We start from the raw sequence: 16133 nt of genomic DNA on the forward strand, positions 1-16133 counted from the left end.
ATATATAAGGCTTGAAAGAATTTAAATGGCCAAAAAATACAGAAATAAAAATGTTCAGGTTCCTTGGAAGCAAACTAAAATGAGGAAACTTGTCATATTTGCCCAGTGCTTTATTCCCACTTTTTTTTAATAACCATAAAGTTGTGCTAAAATAATCTTAAGTAAAAAAATGTCCTTTAATCAGTGGGTAGCTGATGGTATGGTGTAAGTCTTTTCAGCAACAACAACATCAGGAGATCAAACCATTTGTTTTGAGTTTCATTATAAGCAAAAGGTCATATAGAAAGTGAAAACTACAAGTTGTTACACACTGATGTAAAATCTTTTAATAAAATGAAATATACTGACCGTTTATTGCTTTACTTGTGACAAAATATTCTTGGGATTGATTGAAGTGGGCACGAAGTTTCTTCCCTTCTGCTTTGTAGAAAAGTTACACCTCAACAGCTTTTAAAAAGGAAATGCAGCGGATAAAAGTTTTTTATTCTAGATTTCTCTCTCATTCAAAAAAAAAAAAGAATATGTGGGTTTGTGAGGCTCAACTTGGCTTGATATTTGGAGATTTTCATGGAGGTTCTCCAGCTTTCATTTTTCTGTCTATCCTGCCTTTTCTCTCAGTCTCAGTATAAAAATTCTTTACATCACAGAATGATGCYGCCATCTCTGTTTGCAGGCTGGGATGATGTGATTGAGTCTCATAGAACAAAATTCATAATAATAGCAGAATTTTGCTTCCTTTAGTTGTTTTGGGGGGTCAAATTCCCAGTAGGTTGTCTWATGACCTAAAGTAAAACTAGGGTACTTCTATCTGTAAATTCTACAATACATGACTGATGGATTGTTGTAATGTAACTTTTTTTTATCTAAGTATTGGACTTTTGCTTACACAGTCCTACTGATAACTCATTGGCCGACCAAACAGATTTAGGAAGCCAATTTCAAAATGATGAAGTTTACCACAACAACTTCCTGGAGATTTCAAACAGTTCCATTGCACTGTATCTCAATCTGACTCCACCGGCTGTAAAATATACTGAAATCACTTTGAATTTATCAAACTGTTTAGGAATTACCATAATGAAATTGCAAAAGATGTAAAAATTCCTCACTGTCAGGAAACTTTTTTTTCCTCTCATTTTTGTGCTGGAACAAATGCAGAAAATACTGTCATCTCAGACAGAGCAAGCCTGACAGAAATTCTGATGCCAATCTGCACTGATTAAAATCAGTTGTGTCACATCACCAAGGACAGAAAACCTTTTCATAAATAACTAAAAACACTGAAGGGGCTGTTCAGCCACACTTTTATGTCAACGTAATTAGAGCAATTTTTGAGGTCAGACAAGTCAGGCTGATCTGTCTGTGTTTAAAAAAATGCCTTCATCACTAAATGTCACCAATCGACACAAGAACCCAAACAAAACAGCCATAAGCAAAAATCCTTGTGATACAGATTTTACTCATTAGATACCAAAAGAGATTTAAATTTTTTGAATTGATAATAGTGCAGTGAAGTGTTTGCCTGCGTKGTTGGGAGTTACCACAAAGCAGAAATAATGACCATCATTGCTATTACCATCATTATCACCGGCAGGGCTTTTCAAGAGCACCATTATCATCATTATTGCAGCTAATATTACTGATGATGAGGCTTTCATGGCCTCTCCTTGGCCCCGACCAAAGTATTGTCATGGAAACAGATGGCAGTAAAGTGCGGAGCTTCGTTGAACTACTCTGTGAAGCTATTCTGACCAAATGGGGCTTGAACGTTGCAATTTCTCTGTATACTAAAGGAGCTGTGATGTGAGGAGTCTCAGTGGGGAGACACGTGAGAGTCAGGGGCACAAACAGGCAAACAGGGGCATGGAGAGAAATAACATTTTGTACCAACAGAGTTAAGGCATTGAGGGATAGTAGGCAGAAAATACTGTGAGCGCCAAAGGACATGTGATAGAAGAAAACCACAGATCCACTGACACACCAGTGAGCAACATGACAGGATATTTATTGTCTGATGGCTGAAAATAAACATCGCCGATCCACTCAATCAGGGCAAGAAAAAAAAGCACYGAAAATTGTAAAAAAACACATCTTAATCTGCTAATTAATATTTTTACAACTCTTTCACCTAAAATAAACCCTACGTTTTATTGTTTTCATTCTTTGCTCCATTTTGAGAATAATTGTTCCAATATTGAGTCCTAAATAAGTTTGTCTTAAACAATCTGTTAATGAATGCAATCACTACATTTTGTCTGTATGATAAAGTAATAAAACATTTGCATAATATTAAACACTCCAATTTATAGTGGAGCATGTAATTCGTCCCTTTTTTCTGTTTTCAATGGGTAATCCAACAAAAAGGACATAAAGTGATCTAAATTAAGGCAAATAAARGTTATAAAAGTCTTCTGCAGAAAATTAACTGACCTAATGTTTAGTTTTATATGATCTCAACCCTTTTTTATGAAGAAATGATTCATTACTTTGACCAACATTTGAATAAAAATGTGTAAAATCCAGTTGATTTTACATTTGCTACAATACTCATAAATACTAATACTGTATCAAAACGGTGAGCTCTTCTGTAGCATTTTTTCACCTTAAGTAGCACAATAAAAGTTAATATTGTGAACCAGCATGAGAAATAGGTTCATTTATTTATTTCCCATTAATCCCCATAGTAAAACCTGTACGTGTTTATTATGTTCAACCCCCTCATGGATTAAAAACTGTTTCAGCTTCATATGACAACAATCAGACTGATGTTATTGTGTGAAGATGAACATAAAACAGACAAACATGAGCAAAAAAAATTGACAAAGTCCAAGTCAACCTACAACAGCAACATTAAGAAGCTCTTAGAATAAAAACATACGGAAATAGTACAAATTAATTAAAGGCAAACCTTTCTGGTATTAAAGTTTATTCTTCTAAAAAAAGATCTGATACTTATTGATTTGATGTTGTTTTGAGACACACGTGAACCTTTCTCTGTACGCTCCGTCACAGTTATCCATGCCTCAAGTGCAACAAGGATGCTCAATTTACAGAAAGTCCTAAACTAATATAATAAAAGCATACCCTTGTTAATGTTAAGCCTTTTTTAMCATATCAGGACATCATGAAAACATCAAGTTTTAAAATAAGTAGCTTCAACCCCAAATGAATGAAAAAACACATAAAATGTCRCTTAACTGCTTACCTATGAACTTAGTAAAATTTGGGAGTTGTGCATTGAGAATAAACTGATTCAATGAAACGTTAACGACGTTAGCAGCAATAACCGGAAGTAATTATCATTTGTATGACCTTATTAGTCTCTCTTGTCATTACAGAAGATTTGWGACCCACTTTCTTTATTATGTTGCTTCCGTTTAGTAACAGTTGTGAGTTGTTGTGTCCTCATAGCAGCATTTACAAGTTGTAGTCGTTCAAAATGCCCCAATACTCYGGACCGATGCCGATATCGATACTGGATTCAATACTCAATTGATCAATGTGTGACGGTTTACATTTCAACTGAAAAGTGCCGAACAMATTTGAATACTGTTATACAAAGGGAGACTAATTAATCACCACTCCACCTCCACCATGCTTTAGTTTAGTTAGTGGTTTAGTTTCTGCCACACATCTCCACTTTGGTCTTGTTCGTCTAAAAGACGTCGATGTTTGAAGTCCAGTGCTTTATTCATGCTGCCATTGCTCTGTTTTTTTAAAATGAAAGTTTCTCTTTCAAACAAGCCAAACTGCTTCCTTATGTTTGAATTGTACTGTCAGCAACATTAATCTTTATCAACACTTAAAGTGGTGAGGTAACTCTRTCATCTCACAGCAAGAGGGTCTTCCCATGTCTCCGAGGACCACCTGTGTGAGATTTCTACGGAGACTTCAGTTTCCTCTTACAGTTCATCAGAGTGAATGTCAGGTTAGTCTGTGATTTTTAATAGACTTTAGGAGTAAATATATGCATGCGTGGTTCTCTGCACAGTTTCTGCTGTTCGTGCATCAATGTGATTTTGGTCCTTCCTTGTCTCGTAACCAGCAAAACTTTTCTATTTCCCCCCACTGTTGATAACGGCACATGTGTATTACCTGAAACAAAAATACTGCCAGCCTGTCTAGGAGCACTTTGTAAATGTGACTGATCTCCATTTGGATCAGTGYTGAAGAATATCAGTAAACAAATCATCACAGGGATTGTAACACTTCACAAGGTGAAACATCAGGTTTAGGTTAACTTTCTTGTTCCTCCTTCACAAGAGGGATAGTCTGAGTGGCGACATCCAGTTCTTTTAAAACATAACCCTCACTTGTTTCACTTCTACCTGTTTGTTTCTCCTCATCTTTCTGTTCTTCTGGCTTTTGATGCATTTCCAGTTCCTGTGTAGTCACGTCTGGTATCGGAAGGTCTGCAAAGCCTTGATGGTGATCGTAATGGTGCATCGGGCTCTGGCTATAGTCSTCACTTTGCCCTTGGTCTTGGCTGTTGAAGAAGCTGCGGATGATGTATTTAGGCAGGCCCAGCTGGGCAGAGAGGGTGTGGATCGCCTCCTCGTCCGGGTTGAGGCCCACTTCCTGGATGAAGCTCTGCAAGATTCCCAGGGCGTCGCCGGACACGTTTAGCCCCTCGCTGTGGACCTCATCTCCACCTCCTGCYTTTCTGTCCTCGGTGCAGACCTCTGGCACCCCATTGTCTTCCCTCTTCACATACAGCTTGTCTTGAACTTTTCCACTTTTACTGCCCTGCGTGTCCTCGTCTTTGTCCTCCTCGGCCATGTTTCCATTTCTTATCTGCTCTGTGTTTTCCCTACCGGTACCCCGTGCTCGCTCAGCGACGCCCCAGTCCCTGTTCTCCTCCCCCCCCTCCACCCATTCCATGCCGTTCTCTCCCGCGACGTCGCAGCTGCCTCTGCCCTCCGTGTGTACTCTCAGGTGCCCCCATGCACCCCCGCCCTCCGACTCGGCTGGTGAGGCTGCACATGGTTGCCTTGGAGACAAGTGAATCCCTGGTTCTGTCTGAAGTGGTTGATGGGGTTGAAGATGGTGTTGCTGAATCACTGGGGAGTTGTGTTGGTACTGTTGAAAGAAATCAATAAAATCATTATCAGTAACAATAAGAAGACACATTTTATTTGAACTTTAGCTGTTTCAAAATCAAGTTAGCATATGATTGAAGTGATTGTCTTAAAATAAGGAATATTGACTTGGTTTATAACCATTAATGATTTTTAAAGTAATCAATTAATTAATAATTTCATAATAATTAATAATTAGGTCAAACACAAAGAAGTGTTAGACCTAAATCTAAATAACCAATTAAAAATATTCAGTCAATGTTTTTCACTGGCAGCTGTACTGCCTAAAAGAAGTCAAATTGTGTGCAGGATTTACTGGATCTAGTTGAAAATGCAATATTTAGCAAATGCAATTATCATTCTGATTTGATCTGGTAAGAAATAAATTGTATAGTTGACTGTTTTATCTCAGTCTGCAATGTGTTTATGTATGAGGCTGTCTTTATTGTAGCTGCAGAACAGAGATGAATTTTCCTTGCCTGATACTAGAATAGTATTTTCTTTATGAACAGTGCACTCATAGTCCTGCATAACCTTTTGTTTATGAGTCTGGGTTATAAAAACAACATAAATCTGTAGAAGAGCAGTGAAAAAAAATCTAATCAGCTTCATGAATCATCTTTATTGTGATAATCATCTTTTTTCATTTTTGACATTTACTGTTGTGCTATTTTCTGTTACATACCCTGAAGATGGTATGTCTTTTCTTAAAATTACCCAGTTAAGAATATTTTAATTTAGTTTACTTTCCTGGTGATTGTGTTTTTAGAATAATTATTTGTAAGTGTAATGGARTTGTTTTTGTTGTGGCTTTACCAGTGTGTTGTCATTGCTGAGCAGTGTGAGCCTGTCAGCGCAGTACTGCTGTGAAGACATGTTGCAGCTCTCCTGCTCATAGATGGCRTCTCGTTCGGTCTGCGTCAGGCTGAGGAATCGGCGGATCATGCACAGGTTCTCCCACAGGGTCCGGTTCTCCGGGCAGGGATCCTCTTTCCAACGTAGAAGCTCACAAAGCCACCCCTTCAGGAGGTACAGTAACAAGAGGTTTAACTTATTACAAGCCAAACTTACTGTGTGAAACTGCAAAGAAATATGCCACATTGCAGACATGTGTGGGCCAGGTCTGGTGTCAAGCTGGCACTGCTGACGTGGCAAGTGCAACCGKACGTGGAGCCAGGACTGGCAATGATGGCACTGCTTAATAGTGCAGCTAATGTCAGCAGCTAATTCTGACAAAAATGTTAGTACAAGTGCAGCCGTTTATAAAGAGAGTAAAGAGGACTGAGAACACGACCCTGTTGTTCTCCACTTCTCAGAGTCAAAGTGGATGGGCCGTGTCTCACCATCCTAACATTCAGGAATCTATTTCTAAGAATATTCAGTACCCATGTGAATGATAAATTGCTCTATCACTGTGATCTGGTTATATACAGTCTCACTTGCCAAACTGTTTTGCTGAATGATACAGTCACACAACTTTGGACATATTATTGATATCAAATTAAAAGTGCACTTTCTACACCAGAGTTGCATTATGTTATGGCTCGAAACATCTGTCCACCTATTAGTAGTTTTTTTGTCAGCTCAACTCCTCTTACACCTTGAAAAAGAATTTGACAAAACCTGGTGGGACATTTTGCACTGTACCATTTCTTACCAGAGTTATGGCCCTTTGCTATATTTCTTAAATAGAAAGTTCTTGCCACTTCATGCATTAAAAGTTTTACAAAGTTTTTTTTGAACAATTAAGTTATGATTTTATTTGGGTAATAAAGACAAGACAGATTTCTGATGATATATTCTTTAATGGTGAAAACTCTTTAAAAAACTGTAAATGTAAGTAGGTTTAAGGTAAATTTAGTGCCTGATTTATATACATTAAAATAATAAATGTTCCTTTATAGGATGACATGAAATGAATGCTAATTTTAAATACTGAGACAAAGTGTTCCTCGACCAGGGGCGGATCTACAGGGGTTGCCCCCCTTGCCCCCCATGGAAAATTTTCTAGATCCGCCACTGTCCTCAATCCTCTGCTACCATTGAATTTGTGTATTTTTAAAAATGTGTTCCCATTACAATAAAGCATTTAAAGCAGGAAATGCTTTGTGGGAAAACATGTTGTGAAAGTCAAACAGCTTCCYCATGGGAGTTCATATTTTCCACTGTTTCTTCTTACTCCGACCCACTGCTCACTTTTARCATTGAGCTTTATAAGACTGACACATCGATGGCTGAAACCCYGAACTCAAGGCTTCAAAAGCTAAATCCACAGTTCAGTGGCTGATGCAATGTTACAGCAGCGACACAAATTTATATCTTCATATTCTCAAAATTTACATATTTTTATTGACACTGCCTGGCATATAAATCTACAGAGGATTGCTGAAAAAGTCAAATTAGCCGAACAACACTGCATAAGTTTAAACAGCATCACAAATTAAAAAAAAGTTTGCTTTGCTTTTTGGTTCTACTGGGATATAGTGAAAAAAAAAATGTGTTGTCATATTAAAAAAAAAACTTTTTGAGACAGTTTTGTATTTCATTTGCCATGGCGGCCACCTTTGATCGAGTTAATAGCAAAAGTGAATTTTTCAAAGACCCACTGATTACTTTTTTAGAAATTTCATTCAAATTCAAACTGTGGATCTTTTGCTAATAGATTAACGTGCACACACTGAGACCGATTACCGTGTCTAAACCACTGATCTGATTTTACTAAAACGTTTAGAAAGTAATCACATGACTGACATAATCAAATAAACTTTGGAGTCAACCAGATTCATGATGGCTGCCACAGTTATTGACTTTAATCTCCATTAAAATTGTGTGTTTTTACATACTGTATATTGAGCTAGTATTTGTTGTGATAGCAGCTGGGCTTGACTTATAACACATACTCTAAGCTCTAATACAGGGGTGCCCAAACATTTTCCCTGAAAGGGCCAAAATGAAAATCTATCCATGGCTGCGGGCCAAATGCAGTAAGATAATGCATGAAATACAAATACTTTTTAAAGTAGTCCTTTATTTTTAATGATTAAGCTTTGCAATGGCCCTCTTTTGTTTTAGTTTGTGCACTTGGAGAAAGTCTGCCATACACTCAAGTAGCAAAGGCTCATGGGACATTTTATACATTGATAAAATATGAGTTTTTGTGGCCTTATAAAGTGTGCAAATCTACATGCGGGGTTAAATCTTATCTAAATATTTCTTGTTGTCATTTCATGTTTCATGTTTAATCCTAATAAATCAAAGATATACCAGCACCATGAATGAAAACTACCTTCACTACAGCCCTTTTATTTAGTCATTTGACCAATGGAAATACTGTGTTTCTATAGGATAACAGGTTACAACCGTGTAACTTTGGCAACTGTTGGTGGGCCAAATCAAATGGCTTGGCGGGCCAAATTTGGCCCACGGGCCCCACTTTGGGCTCCTCTGCTCTAATAGATTATGTGAGATATAATGTTGCATAAGCTTGCTCATAATGACATTTTCTTGGTTTAGCCAAAAYATCTATAACTGTCATTTCTTAGTCTTAAACACTGGCATAAAGATGTTGGACGATATACATTCTTTCAATAAATGTTGGGCTTTTAGTTAGGGACTGGATGTGCTAAAGGGTGTTAATTAATGAAAATAAAAATCTAAAGTTACATTTTTCTCACAAACTACCTAAAATGGCTTCCTCTATTTTTACATGTGCAATAAAAAACATTTTTGAAGGTGTCGACTAATCTTTGGAGAATTTCTTATCAGCTTTAATTGTTTCAGCATCACGGGAGAGGAAACTTGTGAGTGGCAGTTTGAGGCTATAATCACGAACTGCAGCGTGATTAGAGGCGCACTAACACACACACACACACACACACACGTGCGCGCGAGCACACACCTGGATGAAGCCCAGTTTTAGAACAAAATGCCAACCAGATGCACAGTGCAGATAAGACCGAGAGATTCAGCGTGGCTCTGCCTGCCAAATGACTGGGTAGCACAGAAAGGGAGATGTGGAGAGGAGGGGAGAAAGAGGGGGAAAAAAAGTGAAAGGGAAAGAAAAGTGTGTAAAAATTGAAGCTCTGTTCGAGAATAGGGGAAAGAGAGACAGCTAAACTCTCCCCCCGTTTTGTGAAGGGAAATTATCCTCAAAACAAAAGGCAATAACAAGCTTATGGGGCCGCCATAAAAATGAGAACAATAAACACTCAAATCATGTGTGTGTATTGTTGTATTAGTGGATTTGAGTGCCTGTGTGCGTTTGTGCATGTGTGTAGTTGTGTGCATTTGTACAGTATGTCCGTGTGCATAAATAAGAAGTGTGTGTGTGCTTGTGAGTGTGTATGTATGGCAACTATTAAAGCAATAATTTAGGACACAATAGCAGTCAGATGCACTGATGATAGTCCTCTGCAGAGTACAGCTGCTGGTTGATTATCTGGGCTTCTCTCYGCACACACACATTTCCCCCCATTCAGCTGCAAATGTAGCGCTATCAAAAATGCCAAATTTAAACATTTAATGAACCAACAGAAACCAGTGGGTGAATAAGGGTGTGGATTTGACGCGATCGTGGGATGTGCTGCTCAAGTACCTGACTCTTGGAGACAGCAACTTTGGCGAACAGAGCCTGAGACACCTTGGCTCGCTTCATCTCATGCTGAATCTCTTCATAGATGGAGGCRTTGACGTTGAGAACACAGCTGTCGGTCCTCAACCCACTGTCACCTGTGACTGGAGACAGTCTTGCCTGCAAAGAGACACACAGGAAGGGAGGATTTCACTGAAATGTGTTCCACACAAACTAATGCACTCATTGTATTTGTGCAAACACACTATTATGAAATGTGGAGCCAGGATCWCTTGACTCTTTTCATCCACAGAAGKGTTGCTTTAAATTCAAGAAGAGGCCTAACTGCAGCACAATGAAAAGGCCTCTGTGATCCTTAAATAAGGRGCAGCTGTGGTTCAGTTGTTAGATCAGACCAKAGAGTTGGAGGTTTGATTCCATCAGTCACATGTAGTGTCCCTGGGCAAGACCCTGATCAACTCTGATTTGTGCCACGTGTGTAAATGTGTTCTAAAAGCACTGATCAGACACTATAGAATGATTTATTCAGATTAGTTTTGTAGAGATGTAGTAGARTGTTGTATAAATRTGTGTGCATGTGTAAATGAGTGCATCAATTAGGAGGTGCTTTTAGTAGACTGGTAGGCTAGACTGATACTATAAGKACAGTCCATTTACCACGTAATAAAAAAAATCTTGTTGCATTTTTTTCAAGAGTACTTAAAATATATCCCCATCTTATTTGCCCCTTTTTCTTTATGCCCAAGCTAAGCTCCCCAATCCCTCGCTATTCTCCACATTTCCCAAATTCGCGTTCAACCTGTCTTTATCAAAATAACAAAATAATAAAGTGATCAGTTACAAACTTTTAAGTGGAAAAGGAAACAAAAAGAACTGAGTTATACAGTTTTAATTATTAATGCGGACTTGCTTTGGTGATTTTTATATAAAAACAATAAACTAATATTTTCACAACCACTCCCTGCGCTCTCTTGTCCTCAACAACATAAAACATATTAGTAATAAAACAATCGTCTACTTTAGAGACGATCCATAAACTGATTATACAATATAAGTTTTCAGTTATGCTGTTTGTTTAAAGCAGGGGTGCGCACTCCTGGTCTTCAAGGGCCGCAGCCCTGTGTGTTTTACYTTTTTCCTGATCCCTCTGATTCGGTTATTGAGTTACCCCCATCCAAGTTCTGCAGAAGCCTGATAATCACCCATTTATTCAAATCAGGTGTGCAGGAGCAGAGAAACACGTAAAACATGCAGGGCTGYGGCCGTCGAGGACCAGGATTGCCCACCCCTAGTCTAAAGGCTTATGCTAAATGCTAACAATGCTACAATGTTTCTTGCTAACCAGTATAACACAGCCAGGGGCCAAAATGTCTCTATGTGATACCAAAACAAAACCAACTTTCCATTAACAAGCTTGATAGTTAAGGTGCTGATATGCTGGATTTGGATGCTTAAACCCAGCAATTTATCAATTTTAATCATGTAATCACATTAAATATTGTTTGTCTCATGCTTATTTACAACTGATTTTGTAAGGTGTATTTAATACTTGCAGTGGTTTCTGACATCAAAAAAACAGAACTGATAGAGATATTGCACTATGATTGTGAGTAAAGTTAAGAATCTCAGGACAAGTTTGTCTGACTGGCTCAAGTTTACTTCTTTCAGTCCCAGCTGACCTGTGTGGATCTAGGGGGTGTGTTGTTGCAGCTGGGCGTGAATCCCGTCAGACTCCTCTCTTTCTCGTCTTGGTAGATGCGATCCCTCTCGGCCTCGGGGAGCTGCAGGAAACCGTTCATGGCCCTCAGGTTGACCAGCAGGGACTGGGAGGCGTGCTTTGGATCCTCCTCCTTCCGTAGGATCTCGGACAGAAGGCCCTAATAAACACACACAAGTGAGTGCTCATTAGCCTGAAGAGGTATGCAAGKTTCCATGAATACAGTATGTACAATCATTTGAAATAAATGAATGTGTAGTTATTTTCAAAGGTTCTTCACAAAATAAGATAGATGGTGTCATTAAGACTGAGACTGATATAAACATGTAACAAAGCATTAAATAAAAACTACAATCAGCAYCACTGTTATTATTTTTAAGTTTTAGCATGAATCAAAATCCTATATAAGTTGCTTATGGATATGACGATCTATTAAATTCATGTTGTAGATGCTGTGTCCTTATAATGATAATAATAATAATAATAATAATAATAATAATAATAATAATAATAATAATAATAATAATAATTTTCAGTCATTATTGACCACAGTTTTCACTAACTAAACTCGATTTGTTGTGTCTCCAGACTTTTGCTGAAGACTATAAACTTTTGCATTATCCAGTTATTTATATGTATTCTATATTTTCCATCACAATTATTGTCAGCAGCTATAGTAGCTATCAATTTTAGCAACAAGTTACAATATCTGTCCTAAATGTTTGGATCATGTGAAACTGATGGCCGTGTAAAGGTTTAAAAAACAGCTTTCCCCTGAACCTCTGAGATTTTTGACATTGAAGTCATGCTTTTAAATCCTTCTTTTTCTGATTTAAATCATTCACTTGGGGTCTTTATAAAGTGGAACTGCAATACTTTGGTCTGAATTCCTCCTTACTGTAACTCCACAAGCCCCTCTTTCACCCCGTTTCTGAGGTGTGTCTCAAAGCAGCTCATTTTGAGGCTGCCTCTTCAAATCCAAACAAAGGGCTTCAAGCCCCACGCCCTCCAGCTTCTAGACCAGTTAATTTTAGTTTGACAGAGGGGGTTTTGACAATTAATTGCAAATAAATTAAAAGATGTCAACAACAGACTTGTCCATTCAGCCTCACATGTTGGAGCCAGAGTCTGACCCAGAGTGAGAGGAGAATGAAGATGACCAAATTGTAGTTAGTAAGTCCAGACCTTATTTGGCAATTCCRTCCAAATACTGTAACTTAAAGGAGCAAAGCCGTGCTTTGACTCATTCATGCATGTTTGAGAAATCCTGCAGAGTTTTTAGGCAGCCATGCTGAGGAGCAAAACGACAGGTGGGGACCAGAAACGCCTCTGGGATGTGTCTCCAAGCCGAACTTCCTCATGGCATATATCATGGCATATCATGATCTCCCATATGAGATCAGTGAAGAGCTATCTAAGACAGGTAAGATATTATTTTTTCCTAACCTTATCACAGAATTCCACTTTAAGACATCCAAAGTATAGAAAACAGTTGCAAACCAATTATGTTCCTTCCACCATTTGATGGTGTTTTCTTTTGACATTTAGATGTTGATTATAGTTATGTTCAGATAATTTCAACCATTAGAAACTCTCAGAGGCGTCATACATACATGAATGGATCTTGTGCAAAACATCACACATCTTTCATTGTCTTTATGCAAAGACAGCAGGTGTCAGGTTCCTATGCATGAAAGAAATTTATAAAAGCTTGTCCATATGCAGCTTGGGATTACATTCTAGGAGAACAAAACCCTACAGCAAGTTCATCAGTGCACAGCAAAACCCTGTATATATTTGTTCAGCTGGCGTTATTCTGACAGAAAACCCACCAAACCCCTCGTGCTAACTGTGATGCTTCCTCCCCAAGACGATTTCACACTAGCAGATAAATGGCATGAGTGTAACATCTTATTCAAATCATAAATCACCACTGGATCAACTGCATAAAAAAMCCCAAAAAACAAAAACAAAAACAAAAGGGGCCTTTGTTTGAATTGTCAAATGTGTCATTAACTTCCAGATAATGTTTTGGCGCAGTGCCCAGTGTGTAYGGCTGGTACCAAGGTGCCTTACTGCTAGCAAGAAATCATGTCTGTTGTATTAATATTAATAACAGTAATAATAATTGATGGCTTTGCTTGCCATTTATGTGCTATTTATGTCAGAGTGATGCGGAACAGAAGATGATGGGCTCCAATAATGTATCATTTTTGTTTTACAGACGATGGCAAAGCAAGATTCGGATCCAAACAAAGGAAGACAGGGAAAGTAAAAGATAAAAAAGATGGATTGGCCCTTGGGAGGTAGAGATTAGGAGAACGGAAAGGCTGCCAGAGTGAAAGGTGGTGAGATAGAAGGACAATGGGATCAGGCAAGAGTTAGGGAGCGAGGCAACATTTCTCGAAGGGGTTCTGATTAGTCGGCCTAGCAGCTGCTTTACTGCTGGCACCAGCTTTGCACTGCAGAGAGCTGGCACAAACACATTTTCACACATGCACGAGGGGAGGGGGGGCACTGCAGAGTGTGCCATGCCAATGAGCAAACCAAGACAACACCAGAGCACCAGAAAACAGTTTTTCATTCCGTGCGTCCTTACGAGACGTACCTGTGTTCTATTAAAGGCCACGCGGGCGAAGATGGCCTGGGAGATGCCTGCCCTCTTCAGCTCCTCTCTCACGTTTTGGTAGATGTCACTCGATACGTCCGTTGGTCCCACCGAAGTCGCAACTGCTGCCTGATTTTGTGGCGCGGTCGCAGCACCTCCACCCGGGCCGCACTGCGCCTGCTGCAAGGCCTGAGATTCGGGAGGCTTGGAAAAGACGATGGTGGGAGCCCTCCCTACAGGAGGGTGGTTGAGATACTGCTGTTGCGGAGAGGAGAGACCTGGGCCAGCCAGCATGCGGTTAACAGCATACTGCTGGTTGAGAAACTGGGCCATGACCAGCTGCTGGTTGACCATTTGGGAGCTGAGAGGCTGGGTGACCAACCCAGGAGGGTGGAGACCAAGAGCTGAGCGACCACAAATGTTGGCGACTGCTCCATGAGGGAAAAAAAGGTTGGAGTTCTGATCGGTTGGACTTCCTGCAGCCGGCTGTTGGGAGAGGGGGATCTCGGTGGTCTGCTCTGAAAAGCTGTCAGTCTCTGGAGATAGAAGAAAGGAAAAGAAAAGACAGATGCAGAGTTATCCTTTATTTATGCTTGTGTTGTTGCATCCCCTTTCTAAATCACTGGTTCCCAAACTATTTCTGCCAGACCCCACTTTGGTAGATAGAACATGTTCGGATAGGAACATACCCCTGGACCCCCCTAGAACTGCTTCACTTCACAGCTGCTGGTTAACATGAACAGGTGTTCCTTATTGCTGCCAGCAGATGTTAGCAGGTATGAGGTAGACTTCAGGTATTCTGTTTCAATGATTTATAATGTTAACTATTTTAATTAGACAACCTAAATATTTTCACCATATTTTTTATTTTCTATTAGAGTTGTGTCCAACATCAAAGATAAATACGATTTTAAAAAGTTCACTTGAACTTCTGAAATTATTATTCTTTTTATACTGTTTTGGACAATGAATGGCCTTTACATTCTGACCAGCAGGTAGAATATAATGATATTATAGCCTGGTGATGACATGTGCTCATGACAAGCATCATACCCCACAACCAGTACCAGTGATGGACAGGTGGTGAGATTAGTCACCTGGATGAAGAATGGCTGTCAGAATGACAGAAGGTGYTGCAACATTTTCACACAGTGTCACAAAGCTACTAATATATGGTTAAAACAGGCCTGTTCACCCCACAGTGGTCAGAGGTGTATGTTTACAAAAGTAGTTGGAAATAAACAAYCAATTTTTTAATCCTAATWCATTTCAATTTGATCAAARAATTTTGCTCATGTAAACATAGCYACTGACAAGTTCACACCTAATCTGAGCGTTGCATGGTTATTTCAGCAGAAATATTATGAAGGTTTCTATGGAATTAGATTTGTGCCTAAAATATTGAGAAAAACTCTTAGATGTACAAACAAAAATCGCAAAGGGTAAGGTTAAAAATAATTAACATCGTTTATTTGTTAGTTTATTGATCAGTTTTAATTTACCATTCTGTAACTGTGCATAAAGGTAATAGCATCAGATTGGAAAGCAGGCTAGCTAGCTAGCCTAGGAAGCTGATAAAATATATTTTGTCTCACAAAAACAAGACAAAGACTTTACGTATTGCTTTAAGATTTTGATTGCCGGTTGTAAGTTTTGCTTTTCAAATTACTTTTTAAATGGTATATTTTATCAAATTCTTAAAGGGGCAATATCATGTAAAATCAATTTTTTGAGTTTTATATCATGTTATACTCATAAAAAACATGCCCAAAGCCTTGCTTTGACTCATTCATGCCTGTTTGAGAAATCCTGCAGCATTTTTAGGAAGCCATGCTGAGGAGCAAAACGACAGGTGGGGACCAGAGATGCCTTTTGGTACCAGAAACGCCTCTGGGACGTGTCTTTAAGCCAAGCTTCCTCATCACGGAGCACACCTCCCCACCCCCCACCCCACACACCCCGCCCATGACTCCTGCAGGCTCTCAGCAGTAACAGAGCAAATAACTGGTGAAACTGAAAGTGAAAGTTAAACTGTCTGCTGAGCTCCACTACTCACTCAGTGAAGCTCTTTGCAGATTAAAAATACCTTAGAGGAAATGTATTTTCAGATGCCAAATAAAATGCATCACAGCACACACG

At 39.1% G+C, this 16133-nt stretch overlaps 1 protein-coding gene and 1 long non-coding RNA gene across 2 annotated transcripts in view; one reads left to right on the forward strand and one right to left on the reverse strand.

Moving 5' to 3' along the window:
• Positions 1-1984: 1984 nt before the first annotated feature.
• The window catches only part of satb1a (SATB homeobox 1a), a gene marked incomplete at its 5' end in the record, with an annotated part of 19349 nt that continues 5200 nt past the window's right edge, over positions 1985-16133 (reverse strand). Inside the window, 5 exon segments of the mRNA XM_014011237.1 lie at positions 1985-5079; positions 5895-6098; positions 9673-9828; positions 11349-11546; positions 13995-14530. Of these exon segments, the coding sequence (XP_013866691.1) occupies positions 4237-5079; positions 5895-6098; positions 9673-9828; positions 11349-11546; positions 13995-14530 (1937 nt within the window). The 3' untranslated portion in view covers positions 1985-4236.
• Positions 6018-12529, forward strand: LOC106519524 (uncharacterized). The gene is made up of 3 exons (XR_001310454.1): positions 6018-6107; positions 11425-11563; positions 12493-12529. It is a non-coding gene; the product is annotated as an uncharacterized LOC106519524 (long non-coding RNA).

Source organism: Austrofundulus limnaeus, unplaced genomic scaffold (assembly GCF_001266775.1).
Source record: "Austrofundulus limnaeus strain Quisiro unplaced genomic scaffold, Austrofundulus_limnaeus-1.0 Scaffold78, whole genome shotgun sequence".
NCBI lineage: Eukaryota > Metazoa > Chordata > Actinopteri > Cyprinodontiformes > Rivulidae > Austrofundulus > Austrofundulus limnaeus.